A 16200-nucleotide genomic window follows, 5' to 3' on the forward strand; every position below is an offset into this window, starting at 1 on the left:
GTAGATTTTTTAAAAATTAATTAATTAAGTTTTGGCTGCGCTGGGTCTTCGTCGATGCGCGAGGGCTTTCTCCAGTTGTGGTGAGCGGGGGCCATTCCTCATCACGGTGTGCAGGCCTCTCACTGTCGCGGCCTCTCCCGTTGCGGAGCACAGGCTCCGGACGCACAGGCTCAGTAGTTGTGGCTCACAGGCCCAGTTGCTCCACGGCATGTGGGATCCTCCCAGACCAGGGCACGAATCCGTGTCCCCCGCATTGGCAGGCAGATTCCCAACCACTGCGCCACCAGGGAAGCCCCAGAATAGATTTTTAAAAAGAAAAGAAAGTGTAATCCAACTACGTGCTGTCTACAAGAAACTCACTTCAAACACAATGACATAGGTAATTTGAAAGTAAAAGGATAAAAATAGATTTGTCAAGCTAACATGAAAAATAGTGAAAGCAAGAGTAGTGGTATATTGATAACAGAAAAAAATTAAATAGACTTCCCTGGTGGTGCAGTGGTTAAGAATCCGCCTGCCAATGCTGGGGACACGGGTTTGAGCCCTGGTCTGGGAAGATCCCACATGCCACGGAGCAACTAAGCCCGTGTACCACAACCACTGAGCCTGTGCTCTAGAGCCCGCAGGCCACAACTACTGAGCCCACGAGCCACAACTACTGAAGCCCGCGTGCCTAGAGCCTGTGCTCCGCAACAAGAGAAGCCACCACAATGAGAAGCCTGCACACCGCAACAAAGACTAGCCCCCACTTGCCACAACGAGAGAAAAGCCCGCGCACAGCAATAAGGACCCAACGCAGCCAAAAATAAATAAATAAAATAAATTTATTTTAAAAAAAATTTAAAGAGGGTTATTATATAATGATTTTAAAAAATCCACCAAGAAGACATAGAGACACTAAATGTGTATGTACCAAACAATAGAGCTTTAAAATTCAATTAAGTGTAAAACTTTTAATCAAAATTAGCATTATAGTGTTACCATTTATTCAGAATTACTTTAGTCTATCCACCCTTCCATCATCTATCTTTCAGTCTTCCTGTTTATCCGTCTATGAGCCCAGAGGGTGAACGGCATGTATTTTCCTCTATTAACGATGGTGGTTTGTAGGCTGTGGGGTTGGGAATGGCTCTTTACCATCTTCTTCGTCCTTGCTATGATCATTGATTTTTTATTAGATGAGCACTTTTTAGAAAAGTAAAGTCATAGAAATAAGCAACTAAATTAAAGTAAAATAATATATAAATTAATTTGTTCAGTGTTTAAACTTTTTATTGGCACTCTGTTAGATTCAAATTAGATTTTGGAATAGTATCTCACAGAAGGCAGATGTGCTCAACTTATGTTAACTCTGCCTTTGCCTGTGGTTTAATTTAAGCAATTTGCTTTTGTAAAGGGACACAGATCCAACCTATTTTAAATATATGTAAATGCTTATTTATTTAATTAAAATGAGATAGTGTCAAGCACTCATTTGAATAACGCAGAGCATCTTGATCTGTGTTCTGGGGGACCGTGTGTTATATGTGTGTGGAGATTACTGATGCTCTCAGCCATCAGGGAGGCCTCAGTTTGGCCTGGGGCCCTGAGCATTTATCTTAGGCCACAAGCATTGTTGTCCGTTAACCCCTATCTGCTATAGGAATGTTATTTTCTGTGCATGCTATGATTTAAAAAAAAGGAGCTGGGCGATTTATCACACCCTAATGCATAAGTCATGTTGGTCAATGAAGGTGAAGCTTCTTCTGAATTAACAAGAAACCTCACTAATATTTATGCCAATTTAAATATAATTAAACAGAGCAACTGATTATTAAGTAAAACAACCCATTTGAATTGCAGAATTGTAAGGTTGTAGGTTACATTTCACAGATCATAGCAATAATCTAAGTCTATCATTAAGACAAGAGCCAAGAACATCCAAGACATTATTAAACAGGAAAGAGAAGAAATTTACCCTGCCCAACATCCGAACTTTTATGAAGCTACAGCAATTAAGACAGTGTGGTATTTCTACAAAGATAAACAAACTGACCAGTGAAACTGGCCCATGAAGGAGAATACAGAACTCCCAAACAGTCCTCACATATTTAATCTTTGATATATTATATAGATGGCATGGCAGATCAGCAAGAAAAGGAGGGATTTTTCAATAAGCACAACTAGAAAAAAATTGTTATTGGTATAGGGAAAAAATAAAATTATAGCCCTAACTCCCTCTATATACAAAAACTAATTCCAGAGGATCATTCTTTTTTTTTTTTTAACATCTTCATTGGAGTATAACTGCTTACGATGTTGTGTTAGTTGCTGCTGTATAACAAAGTGAATCAGCCATATGTATACATATATTCCCATATCTCCTCCCTCTTGTGTCTCCCTCCCAATCCTACCCCTTTAGGTGGACACAAAGCACCGAGCTGACTCCCTGTGCTATGCGGCTGCTTCCCACTAGCTATCTATTTTACATTTGATAGTGTATATATGTCCATGCCACTCTTTCACTTCATCCCAGCTTGCCCTTCCCCCTCCCCGTGTCCTCAAGTCCATTCTCTACGTCTGTGTCTTTATTCCTGTCCTGCTCCTAGCTTCTTCAGAACCTTTTTTTTTTTTTTTAGATTCCATATATATGTGTTAGCATACGGTATTCGTTTTTCTCTTTCTGACTTACTTCACTCTGTGTGACAGTCTCTAGGTCCATCCACAGAGGATCATTCTTAAATGTCAGAAGCAAAATGTTAAAATGTTTAGTAGAAAGTAGAAGCAAGTGAGATGCAAAAACGTGTTTAACTATTAAAGGAGATTAAAATTTTGGACTATAGCAAAATTAAGAAATTCTTTCATCAAACGGTGAAAAGAGAAACTATAAAATGGAAAAAGATATTTGCAGCACATAAAACCTACAAAGCATTAACATATCAGCACAGTTTAAGGAGCTCTTACAAATTAATGAAAAACAACAATAGAAAATTGGAAAAAGACCTTAATAAGAGTTTCACAGAGAGGAAACATCCAGCCAATAAACACATAAAAAATGGCTCAATCTCAGTAATTAGGAAAATGAACAATGAGACGTTTTGCGTCTATTCTATTGGCAAATATTAAGAAGTTTGACAATACCAAATATGGAGAGATTGTGGATCAAATATGAAGAGAAAGCTATTTATTATTTGGTCAGAGTTTAAATTAGAACCACCACTTTGGAAAACAATTTGGATTATCTCATGAAGTTGAGCATTCTCATAGTTTATGACAGAAAAATTCCTCTAAGTATAAGCTGTAGGGAAACTTGCCCATGTGTACTGGAAGACAAAAAAAAAAAAAAAAAAAAAAACCCTCACATAGTGCCATTCATAATAGCAAAAAGCTGGAAATAAACCAAATGTTCATTCATAAGAGAATGGGTAAATTAACAGGAGAATGGATATAAGTTATACATTTAAAAAAGAAAAACAACCAAGCAATACGTTGCTTAAGCAATCATATATATGCGATAAAACATTTTTTTGAAAGCCCAGGAATCATAAGCGTAAATTCAGGGCAGTGGTTACCCCTGGGCTGGAGGGTATGAAGCAAGGAGAAGAACAGGGGTAGAGCAGATGTTAGGCCAGAGTTCTTGTTCTTGGGTTGTGTGGTGGGTTCACAGGTGATCACTGGTTTATTCAAATGCACTCAAATATATTTACATAGAGGCCCAGGAACAGTCAAGGATGACATAGGAACCAAGATGTGCCATGAACCAAGGATTATGATTAATCCATTTTGTGTACTTTAAGTCATTTTAAAAACAGAGAAAAGTAAACCAACAGAAAAGAATTTTTAACAAATGGAATATTGGGCTTCTTGTCATTTTCTTATTCTACAATTCTTCATTACCTCTTTAGCAATGTTTTATTTTAAATTTGATTCCTTGTAAGATTTCTTACCTTTGGTTCTTCAGATTTCTTTTCCAACTCTATTCTTAAATATATAGTGTTCACTATTTGTTAGTATCCAGGTGAGAAAATTCAGAATATGTACTTTTATTTTTAAAAATATTTATTTATTTACTTGGCTGTGCTGGGTCTTAGTTGCAGCATGCGGGATCTTTTAGTTGCGGCATGCGGGATCTTTAGCTGCAGCGTGTGAACTGCAGCTTGTGGGATCTAGTTCCCTGACCAGGGATCAAACCCGCTGCATTGGGAGTGCAGAGTCTTAGCCACTGGGCCACCAGGGAAGTCCCCAGAATATGTGCTTTTAAAGGTTCAGTTCCTGCAACATGTTCTAAGTCTTCATGTTTCATGTAAACTATTATTCCTTTCCAATTATAACTGTCATCTAGAACTCAGTGGCACTATACCTACTCTACAAGTGTCTGGGTGGATTTTTAAAGTAGCCTAAGGTAGGATTAAATGCTAGTTTCTAACAGTACAGATCCATCAATGGCCTAGCACGCCAATCTTCAGTTGCTAATTATCTCTGTTTTTTTCCACTGAGTTGGAAAGGGAAAGTACAAACTCTGTGAAGTTAGACTAGTTGTGTTACCCGTAACATTTGGAGGGCTTTGTTCTTTCAGCCTTTTGCTGTTCAACTGTCACACGCAGCATCTTAGGTGAAAAGGTCCTCTTGTATGGGGATTTTCCCATAGTGCCTTGTGATGCATGAGTGCAGACCCTGCATTTAGAAGCATTTAAGTATTTTGTATATCAGTGTGACAATTAAAAGAACAAATTGTTATTGTATGTTTAGTTCCTGAAGATAAGACCACAGTGACAGTAATGAGGTCAAGACATGGTATCCAGAGAGGGTGAGACTTGGTCTTTAAGAGTGAATTCCCTTTACCTCTCTGCCATGATTCATTGACCAGAAAGTTTAGATGGAGCAATGCAGCAAATAACAAATATCCTGGTGTGTACTCACTATCGTGCTGATACACTGCTGATACATGTGATGGTCACTAGACCTGTCTTCCTGTTGACAACAGGTAGGTTGAAGAAAATGTCTCCTTGGGGATTTTCTTGAGTCTTTAAATTGTATCAGAATGAACTTACTTAGAGCTCAGGAAGCTTGGAACACAGGTTGAATTTTAGTCTTTGGCAGATCTAGGTGAGAGTAACGGGCCTGTCCTTTGTCCTTGTAGCCTCAGGTCACCCTTGGGAAAACACCATGATGCCATTACTGATTTTGAACTTGATGGAGAGTGGGTTGCTAACCCCTGTGTCTAGGGAGAAAAAGAGACATTAATGCCAAGAGTTATGAAATGAGTGGGGCTGACATCTGCTTATTATGGGAGGTAGGGGTTTAAGATATAAGAACTTAGGATTTGACAGCCATATTCGTTCGTGGGGCTTGATAAAACCCTGTCCAGTGACCTTTAGGCAATGTGAAAACTGATTAACCCAAATGTGAAACCAGTGTTATTTCACGATCATCCAGAACAACTGGTAGAGCTCTCTTACTTGTGAATGAAATATCACACCTCAGAGGTATTGTTATAATCCAACACAGCACCATTCAGCTCACGTCTATTCTTCCAGAAGTGCCTGAAATACCCAAAATCCTACAAATTAACATTTCATGTGGTGAGAGTGCCTTTTTTAAGCTATAGATTTCATGTTTATAAGAGCTACGGGCAGGGCCAGTTTTTGGAGGTTTTTAAAATTTATTTACTTTTGGTTGCGTTGGGTCTTCATTGTTGCACAGGGGCTTTCTCTAGTTGCGACGAGTGGGGGCTACTCTTCGTTGCGGTGCATGGGCTACTCTTCGTTGTGGTGTGCGGGCTTCTCATTGCTGTGGCTTCTCTTGTTTTGGAGCCCGGGCTCTAGGTGCACGGGCTTCATTAGTTGTGACACGCGGGCTCAGTAGTTGTGGCTCACGGGCTCTAGAGTGCAGGCTCAGTAGTTGCGGCGCACAGGCTTAGTTGCTCCGTGGCATGTGGGATCTTCCCGGACCAGGGCTCAAACCTGTGTCCTCTGCCTTGGCAGGCAGATTCTTAACCACTGCACCACCAGGGAAGTCCAGGGCCAGTTTTTTTGTTTTTTGTTTTTTTTTTGGCGGTACGCGGGCCTGTCACTGCTGTGGCCTCTCCCGTCGCGGAGCACAGGCTCCGGACGCGCAGGCTCAGCGGCCATGGGTCACGGGCCCAGCCGCTCCGCGGCATGTGGGATCTTCCCGGACCGGGGCACGAACCCGTGTTCCCTGCATCGGCAGGCGGACTCTCAACCACTGTGCCACCAGGGAAGCCCCAGGGCCAGTTTTAACACAGATCATGGCAAGTTTATTTTTCAAAATGCAATTTTGATATTTTACTATTCCTGTTGGGTAGAGGAGGCGTTGTTGATGTGTAGGGCTTTACAAAATGTTTACACCATCCCATAAAAAGCCCACTCACTCTTAATGGACAAGGTGTTTCAAATGTTGGAATACAGTCTTTTAAAACTTGCTGAATAAGTATTTGAATGTGAGCTGCTTCTACCCATCCTGAAAAGATACTAGAGCATATATCTATAAGGATAACATTTTATTTACTGGAGCATATATCTATAAGGATAACATTTTATTTACTGGAGCATATATCTATAAGTATAACATTTTATTTGAATAGATCGTCTGAATAATTACAAATATCCTTCCAGGAGAAGGATGAGCTACCTCCTTTGTCTTTAAGGTTTTTCTCTTGCTGTAAGCTTGAAAAATAGGGCAGTTCTGACAGTCCTGGTGAGCTCCACTGGCAAAACTGTAGAGCATGTTACTCACATCTAATTATTCACAGAACCCCTTCTTTGTTCCTGTGTGCCAAGCTGTGAGTTAAATTAGTGGGAGATGGAAGTAATTTTTTGGCAGTTCCAAGTGGCCATCGAGGGAGTGCCAAAGATAATTTGGGTACAAAGTCACCCTAACAGATTCCTAAGTATTTTCCCCCACTGAATTTAGTGTTGTCAGAGAAGACTGGTCATTTTTTTAAATCCAGGGTCCAATCTGGGGACAAGGAAGAGCAATGACTTGTGTTAGCGACCTAGCAATTTAATCGTCACAGAGGTGGTCATAGAAGGGCCATTTGGACATCTCACCTCCTGCGTAACTGAGACACCCTTGTGGTTTTATAACCATCATTACCTCGAAGCATAGCCAGTGCCATTGAAAATGTTAACACTTTTTTTTTTAAGAGGAAACAGTACTCACTTGAGGAAGAAGAGGTTCTGCTGCCTGGGTGCCCTTGGTGTTCAGCTGGGTGTGGAGCGAGGTTGTTTCCTGTCGTGTTGGCTTGAGCGGGCTGGTTATTGTCTAAAAGTTTTCTGTCTTCCTAGGCTGCCCCTTTCTTTGGAAGCTTTTTTTTTTTTTTTTTTTTGGTTTGCACCCACTGCCCTTTCTGTGTTGCCAGCTTCTCTGTTATTCAATCCAGGATGCATGAGACAATAAGAAAACTCAGGGAACTCACTGCCACATCACTCCCTGGGTTCTGAGGTCATTTCCCCATCTCCCTCCTCCTCTCCCCTTTCAGAGTTTTCTATATTTGCTTTATAACATCCAGGCTTTCTAGCAGAACGAATAAGAAGAGTGAATTGACTCCACCTTGGTCTCTCCAGTATCTTTATATCAGTTAAATAGGAATTCCATTGGAATTGAGACACAGCATAAATTTCGGAGGCCTCTAGGGATGCACAGAGTACACTTCATCAGAGTTTTCTCCAGTAGAAACCCTGCACCTGGGTCATTTTTAAAAAATCAACTTTTGGGAATTCCCTGGTGGTCCAGTGGTTAGGATTCCTTGCTTTCACTGCTGAAGGAGCAGGTTTGATCCCTGGTCGGGGAACTAAGATCCCACAAGCCGCATGGCGCAGCCAAAAGAAAAAAAAAATCAACTTTTGGTTGGTTTAATATTTAATATTTAATAATGAATATTTTATATACAATTGAATGCACTTAAGACTGCACTTTGATGTGTTTTGACAAATATATACACCCATGTAGGCATCACCACCATCAAGATATCGAATATTCTCATTACCTCCTAAAATCTTCCTTCTGCCCCTTTGCAGTTTCTAGAGTCCTAATCTCTTCCCCAGGCAAGTACTAATATGATTTTTCTCACTGAGAGCTTGGTTTTTTGCCTGTTCTCATCCCTTATTTAAGTGGAATCTTATAGTATGTACTCTTGTCTGGCTTCTTTCACTCAGCAAGATGCCTCTAAGATTCAACCACGTTGTGTATATTGGTAGTTTGTTACTTTTTACTGGTGATGACTATTCCATGGTACAACTATACCTCAGTTTGTGTATCCATTCACCTCTTGATGGACATTTGTGTTGTTTCCATTTTGGGCCCTTATGAATAAAGGTGCTATGAACATTCACGTACAAGTCTTTTGGTGGACATGCATCTCTATTTCTCTTGAATAAACACCTAGAAGTGGAACGAGCGGCTCATATAATAAGTGGATACTTAACTTTTAAGAAAGTGCCAAGCTGATTTCACAAGTGGCTGTCCAAGTTTGCATTACCAACAGTGGGGTATGAGAATCTGATGACTTCACATCACATCCTTGGGCTCTGGCCGGGGTCCCTGCCTCCAACATTAATGAGGATCCCTCCAAGCCAGTATGGTTTCGGTGCAACGCTCAGCTGATGGCACTTCTTAGTAAAGCTAGTCCGTGCCCACTCCCCACGGCCCCCCATCTTAGCTCTTTAAATTCCCTGCACTGGAGTGCTGGGTTAGGACAGACTCTGGGATCTTCTCTTGCACAGACCCAGAACCACTCTTCCCATTTGACTTTTGACCCCGACAGGTCTTTCTCAAATCTAACCCCACATTTTTTTCAGCACAGGGGAATGCTTTCTTTTTTTTTTTTTAAACATCTTTATTGGAGTATAATTGCTTTACAGTGGTGTGTTAGTTTCTGCTTTATAACAAAGTGAATCAGCTATACGTATACATATGTCTATGTCCCCATTATCTCCTCCCTCTTGTGTCTCCCTCCCACCCTCCCCATCCTACCCGGGGATCCTTCTTTAAGGGAAAACTAATACTGCCAGGTGTTGTTAAGAAGCTCAGCCTGAAAGAGATGTAAAAATCTTCTGGAGGGGTACTAGAGACTGGTAAACCAATCAGGTTTCAGTGATCTGGATAGGAGGTAATGAACAAGATAACTTTGTAGCTGTTTTAATCCCAATAGACCTGGAGCCTATTAATATTAATACAAAATTCTTTTCATTGAAAATGAGGGAAAAAAGACTTTATGCAAAAGAAATATTCCTCAATTAATTCCAATAATTCAGTTTCAATTAATTTGAAAATAACTTTTACCATCTCTTTCTCTTTATAGTGGTAGTCATCAGGACATTAAATTTTATTTGGAAAATCCCTCAACCCACCCCACACTGGCTAGTATTTTTTCCATTTTCTGGTGGTCACCTACTCATTAGACCACCTACTAGGAATCCTACTCAATTGATACGTCTCTCCTTAAACAGCAGGGACATTTTGGTCATGACATCACTGCAAGAGGCCCAGAGAAGGGGGCCAGGTGCATTTAGTCCTGTATGGGCCTTAGTTTCCCCATATTTAGATTGAGAGTATTTTAAAAAGTAGATCTCAGGCCACGTGACCTGAATTCTTGTGAATGTACATTACAGCCTCAAGAAGTCTGCAGAACAGGATGGAAGGTGTCTGAGATGGTAAGAGATGCTTCCTCCAGGGCAAAACATTTCCTAAAAGGACAATTTTCTTTCAGGGTGTGGTATCCGGAATTTTTTTGCTGTAATTCTGTAGAATACGTTAATCTAGCAAGAAGAAAAATCACCTGGTGAACTTCCAGCTGAATCAAAGCTGATTCATAAAGTGTCTACCAAGTGTTACTCACCTCCGTGCTCAGCCCTCAGCCCTCACTTGGAGCTGGGCATGACCAGGCAGGCACAGTGGGTAGAATTCTCAGATGCCCCCCCAATTCCTGCCCGCTGGTGTCCATGCCCTGTATGATTCTCACCCCTTGAGTGCAGGCGAGACCTGGGAATATGGTGGGATTTCACTCCTGTCATAGGTTAGGTTACGTGGCAGAAGTGAAGGGATTTTGCAGATGTAACTGTCTCCAACTGGTTGCCTGTGAATAATCAAAAGGGAGATGATCCTGGCTGAGCCTCACCTGAGCAAGTGAACAGCTCAGAAGGGGGCCTGGGCCTTCTCTGGAGGGAGGAGATATTTGAAGTGAGAGATCCTCCTGCTGGCCTAAAAGTAAACAACATGCCATGAACCGCCTGTAAAGGGGCCCTCGAGGCAAGGACCCGAGGGAGGCTCGTAGTTGCTGAGGGTGATGTCCGGCTGACAGTCAGCCAGAAAACAGCCATAAGGAACTGAGTTCTACCAATAACTTTAATGAGCCTGGAAATGGTTTCTTCCTGAGTCAAACCTCTAGATGAGAACACAGCCCACGGGCACCTTGATTTCAGCTTGGTTGGCCCCTGACCTGAGGGCTCCACTGTGCCTGGACTCCAGACCACAAAACCTGTGCGAGAATAAACGTGTTGTTTTAAGATGCTGAGTGTGTGGTAAATGGTTTTGCATCAGTAGAAAATGAAAGCAGCAGGGACCAATCCATATTCACATTCTTGCAGCTTTCTGCAGAAGCTGCTTGCACCTTGAATTCACAGCACTAGCTCAGCCGCCTTGCACGTACATACGTGCTGTGAATCCAACCTATTATGAGCTCTAGGAATCTGAGGGAAGTCATGGACGATCCCTTAGGAAATACATGAGCCTTGATGTAGGACAGAACCGATTGCTTGTGAAGTCCTAAGCCGTGTGTTATATATGCATCCTCTCTAATCTTCCCAACCACACTGCAAGGATGATGTTATGGTTTTAATTATTTTATGAATAAGAAAACTGAGGTTCACGGAGGTGAACGAAAATGCCCAAGGTCATGTAGTAAACGAGCAGAGACATCAGGCTTCGTGACTGGACCTTGCTGATCCCAAAGCCAGGGAACTTTCAATTTCACAATGGCTCCTTCCTGTTTCTCACCTCCACTTTGTTTTTGAGTTCCTAAAAGCCACATCATCATTCGGCTTCCCAGTTGCCCAACTCTGTGGCATGCTCACACAGTCACTCCTTGCTTGGAGCGATGCCTGGAGCCCAGACTCTCCTTGTGGGTCTTCTTGCTCATGTATGTTTGCTGCTACCCACACACAACACCATGGACAGGTGCTCCCGACTTCATTCCGCCAGCTATAGGAGCTGCTGCTGTTTTGCTTTCTGGATCCTAAGGTGACAGATGGGTGAAAGAAGAATGGAGTTGGATAGAAAATCGAAAAGGAAAGCAAAAAAGAAAATTATGGTGTGTTAAAAGCATTGCCAAGAGACTTCAAAATGTTTTAGTTAAGAAAACCAGTGTATACATCACAGGATAGGGGTCTGCCCATTTTCAACCAAATTTGACTCCAACTCTGTAGTGTGCCAGCTCTATCCTGAGGCTTGTTTACCCTCCTTTAAGGTGGCTTCTTTAAGTGATGCACTAAAGTATAGTTGTGGGTCATCTTGAGGGCAGGTTCTGGAAAAGTGAGTCTCTGCCATTTGTTCACATTGTTCATAACGATCTGAGATCTTGCGTTCTTCTGCTCTCTCCTCCAGCTACTCCCCCTCACCCCCACCAAGAAAAGATCCTTTCTGATCGTCTGTCACTTTGACCAACTCTCCATACACATGCTGATGCAGTATCTCACAAGGACAAAGCTCTGAGGATCAGGTGTAAGGTGTTTTCCCAATCTGTTTTACAGACACACGCTCCCTTCTAGATTCCAGGTGCATGCTTTGGCTTGTGTTTTCATTCAGTGTCCTTTAAAGAAGTGAGTAATCGGGGGATTGTAGAAAGAACAACGACTTGGGAAGCAGAAATGCCTGGATTCATGTTCAGGCACTACCAACCACAGGCTGTGTGACCTTAGGCCAGTTGTTTAACCTCTGAGCTTTCAATTACAAATTTTCAACTTCAGTTAGCAAATTGAGATGATAATGCTACTTCCTAAGATTCTTGTGAGAATTAAGGGAGATACTGTTTGTGAAGAGCTTGGCATAGAGAAATTGCATAAGGGTAGCTACTATCATAAGCACATGTGGCAAAATCTGCATCCTCACTTCCTTTCACCCTGTCACAACTTCCTGTTCCCGCACTGTCGATTTGGCTGTGAGACGCAAGGCCTTCATGGCCCCAAGGAGACTTGTTGCATTAAGTTCTTGTGTTTTGATGTTTACCAGCTGAAGGCCAGGTGTGACGGACAGAGAAGGCTGATCTGCCTCTTCCCTCTCCGTCCTCCCCGCCACCAGGTGAAAATCCTCCAAGCTGGGGAAGGGAGGAGACCTGGTTAGGAGAGAGCCGGGGTGAGTCCATGCTGAGGGCCTCACAGAAGGAGCCCTGCTGTGCAGCCCCTTAGATTTGGGGTTCTGCAACTTAGAACAGACTGGCACCCCATTTCCTTCTTGGATCCCTGAAGGAGAAGCTCCCGCTGCGCCCGCTGCATCATGGTAGCTGTAGAATAAGGCATAAGCGGTAGAAAGGGCTTAAGTAGGTGGGCTGGGGGCAGCCTCCCAGACACCCTGCTTGTCCCACCAGGGCTCAGGAAACAGCTCAATAACCTTCCTCTGTGCTCTGAGATGCAGCTGACTTTGATGGGTGAAGGGCAGCAGGAGAATATGCTGGCCTGGAAATACCTCTTCGGCATAGGATTCGTTTGAGAAACTACAGACACAGGAGAAGCTCTGGAAACAAAGGAGAAGTTACTCTTTTGCAAGAGAAATGTACATTTACAAAGGAAATTTCCACTTGTAGGGTTATCTCCCTCTCCGTACCAGGAAGGGAAGGAAAACCCTTAATCACAAGGGACCTAACAACGGAGGAGGTACAGACTGAAATCTGTGTGACAAACCTTGCCCTTGTTTACCTTGCTCTTCTTGGCAACCGTCCCCATAACTGAGCTCCCCTCTCTTTTCTTTCTTTTGTCTTTAGTGAAGAGGTTATTCAAGCCAGTGGTTTAGGTCATGTTGGGGAGTTACTCAGTTTTGCTGGGTGTCTCCCATGTACACACAGGTTCACAAACTTCTGTTCGTTTATTGTCTTGTGAATCTGTCTTTTATTACAGGGACCTCAGCCAAGAACTCAGAAGGGTAGAGGGAAAATTATTTTTCCTCCCCAAAAGGGCCTCATGACTGGGGATGAGAGGACGCAGAGTGGCCGCAGAGTACATTGTGAGAGCAGAAACCCCATGGGAACGCTGGTGTCCTGATGGATGCCAGAGCGGGGGGAGGGGAGGAGGACAGCCACACAGAACGACATTCATCTCAGCAGGACCCACGGGGCACCTGTGACACTGGAAGACCAGATACCTCCAACCTCCTCCTCCCTGCGTGTCATGATGCTTCACAAACTCGCAGGCAGGGAGTGAGCCCCAAGTTGGATGGTTTAACTCTGAGTGGATTGGGTTTGCTCTAAACCGATGAGTTCTCCACTACCAAGCAGAACTGAGGTTCAAGTAACTTGACATATTAACAGAGTGATAAAGACAGTTCGCGTATCCAGTGACCCCACCCATGTCACAGATCTAAGCCTAAATCAGCCTGCTTTTACCAGAAACTCCTGCCAAGGAAACCTGACATACACAACTCACAATCCTCCAACTCAGCTTTAGCTAGTTTACCTTACCCTAGAAAACAGGACCTGCCAGTTTTGTAAGGAAATCCCCACCCTCCTACCCAGTCGTGCTGTTTCCACGTGGCCTCTTCTCTCTGTAAACTCCTTCTTGGCCAAAATCCCTCCGGAAGTGGGTTCCACTGCTTGTGAGACGCTGTGCTCCCCAAATCCTTGAATAAGGGACTTCAAACTCATTACTAACTCGTTTTCGTTTTGTCATTAAATGAGAAAGTTGTGAGGGGAAGCAGAATATGCCACCCCAAAGTAGCCACTTTGACGTGGATGTTTTGGCCTGAAGGCAATGAAGACCCAGCAGTCTCTGGAAAAGCTTTTTGCCTCTCCCTTAACTGCCTAAAGGAATTTAGATAAAGGGCTTGTTGCAGGAAAAGAGCTATTACTAGAGAGAACTTTTAAATCAGAAAGACTTATCTGCAAGGCAAGGCAAACATTTGTTTACCAGACATTTTTTTCTTCTCCTCTTCCTGTGATTTGTCTTCCTGCCCTTTGAAGCCCAGACCCCTACCCCTTCTTCTTGGCTCAAGAAGGATGGTATGTAAGCCTCACTTAGAATAGAAGGGGCGCAAAGTTGAGAGCTCTAAGTACAGCTAAGTCAAGAAAGTAGTTTCCCTAGTTCTACTGGCATTTCCAACAACAGCAAACTGATGGATACGTAGAATAACCTGCCATGGTTCTCTAGAGCTTTAATCTGTCAAGACAACTTTTCCATCGTTATCTTTTTAAAAATTCTCATGTCACTACTACTGGAAGGAAGATATTATTGCCCCCATTTTAGAGAAAGAGAAACTGGAGTTCAGACTGGGGAAGAGGCAGCTAGCGAGCGGATTCCAGAGCTGGTACTACCCAAACTACACGAAACCAACCCAGTGGAGGAAGTGGGCACGTGGGAGGTGAAGCAGGGCGGGGGGGAATTCTGAACTGAAATGAACTGTGACTGTATTTAGTGAAAAACATTTCTTAGTCATAGTTTACCTGTAAGCTTCACATGCTGAAAAAAATGAGTTGCCCCACAAACTTAAGACCTTCAAAGACAGTGCAGGTGTCAACTAGGAATTTCCCAGAATTGATGTGATTTAAAATTATGCTCCTGTCCAACTAAGCAAGTTGATATCAGTGCAGTGGTTTGAAGGGACTTTTACATCAGGGCTTGAACACAGAGTAGATGCCCTTAAGGCTCATAGATAAACTTTCCCAATAAGCTTCCATCAGTGACTTGATGACTTTCAAGAAGAAAACTGTAAAGAGAATCCCTAACACTTTTAGTGGTTAACTTTAAGGATGTGAATGTATTATAGTGGCTCTGAGTCTAGCTTATCTTTTTTATGTTTTCCTTGGATAAACCAAACCACTGTTTTGGTTCAACTATTTCAACCTATTAATTCTGCTCTATGCTTGAGGGCATGTGAGGAGATGAGAGAACCCAGCGGGTAAATCAGGTTCTAATTTTGTCCCATTTTGTACTTACATGAGAAATTCAAATGAAATATAAAGGATATTTGATTGCTTTGAATATCAGAGAGATATACCCAAAAAGTTCATATTAAATTTCTCACATTAAAGGTTTTTTGAAAAAAATTTGTTTAGAAGGTACCAAGGGTACCTTCAACAGGGATTAACTGAAACGAAAATAGGCAAATGGAATCTGTCCTTAATGGACAGACTTTTAATATTTAGATCATTTAATTTTGTATCAGCCTGGGTTGGGTCAAGGGTGTGATGATAAATCAGACCAGAGCTGATACACACAAGCCAGACAAATCTGATTTGTTCGCAGTGCAAGGTCCCAAGCTGACTCCCCTCCACCCACAGTGGCCTCCTCAATGCTCCTTAAACCTGCCAGGAAGAAATGAGTCTTTGGAAATATTTCAGTAAAATCAGTGAATTAGCTTTCAATACATTGGCCAAACATGCTTCCCTCTTGGGAAACTGTATATGAGGCTGTTAGGTCCCTGAGCTGACATTTAAGTCACCTAAAACCAAGGCGTAAGGTGTAGATCAGACATTGGCCTCTTAGCTCAAACATGCTACTTAATAGCTTTTGCACCAACTTTAAATCTGGAAAAACATTTTCTTGAAAGGGAGATGCTTGCTTTTTCTGAACATCCCTAAGCATGTCAGTTCCTCAGTTCTTTCAATTATCAACGTAGCAGACGGTGGAGATTCTGTGCACAAAAATTCTTTGATGGATATTTCTTGGTCTGCCTCATCATGTGATAATTTATTACAATCATATTGCAAAGGATAAGGATGGAACAACTAGAGAGTGAACTAAGAAACGAATGTGAATAGTCGTTTGCTCCTTGAGCTATAAAAAGCTGATGCTGAGTATTACTTTAGGCTCAAGTTCTAATATCAAGAGTGTTACGATTTCTCAGCTAATACCTACAGAGGTTGAAGCAAAGAAGAAAATAAACAAGCTAAACAAAATCCTGCAACATGGCTATGGACAGCCATGGCATCCCTCCCAGCCCTACCCCCGTATGGAACCACGTTCTCATTCCTGAAAGTTTTGTGCCATCCCCATCCCC

General features: G+C 42.5%; 1 protein-coding gene across 5 annotated transcripts in view; it reads right to left on the reverse strand.

Moving 5' to 3' along the window:
• Positions 1–8978: 8978 nt before the first annotated feature.
• CASP3 (caspase 3) overlaps positions 8979–16200 on the reverse strand; it is a 34717-nt gene continuing 27495 nt past the window's right edge. For 2 of the 5 annotated variants that reach the window (XM_024759921.1, XM_024759922.1), the window contains exon 8: positions 11240–12726. In XM_024759921.1, the coding sequence (XP_024615689.1) occupies positions 12529–12726 (198 nt within the window). In that variant the 3' untranslated portion in view covers positions 11240–12528. The other 3 variants (XR_003005196.1, XM_024759923.1, XM_024759924.1) reach the window with 3 other exon arrangements.

This window comes from Neophocaena asiaeorientalis, unplaced genomic scaffold (assembly GCF_003031525.2).
Source record: "Neophocaena asiaeorientalis asiaeorientalis breed wild unplaced genomic scaffold, Neophocaena_asiaeorientalis_V1.1 scaffold521, whole genome shotgun sequence".
Lineage (NCBI taxonomy): Eukaryota > Metazoa > Chordata > Mammalia > Artiodactyla > Phocoenidae > Neophocaena > Neophocaena asiaeorientalis.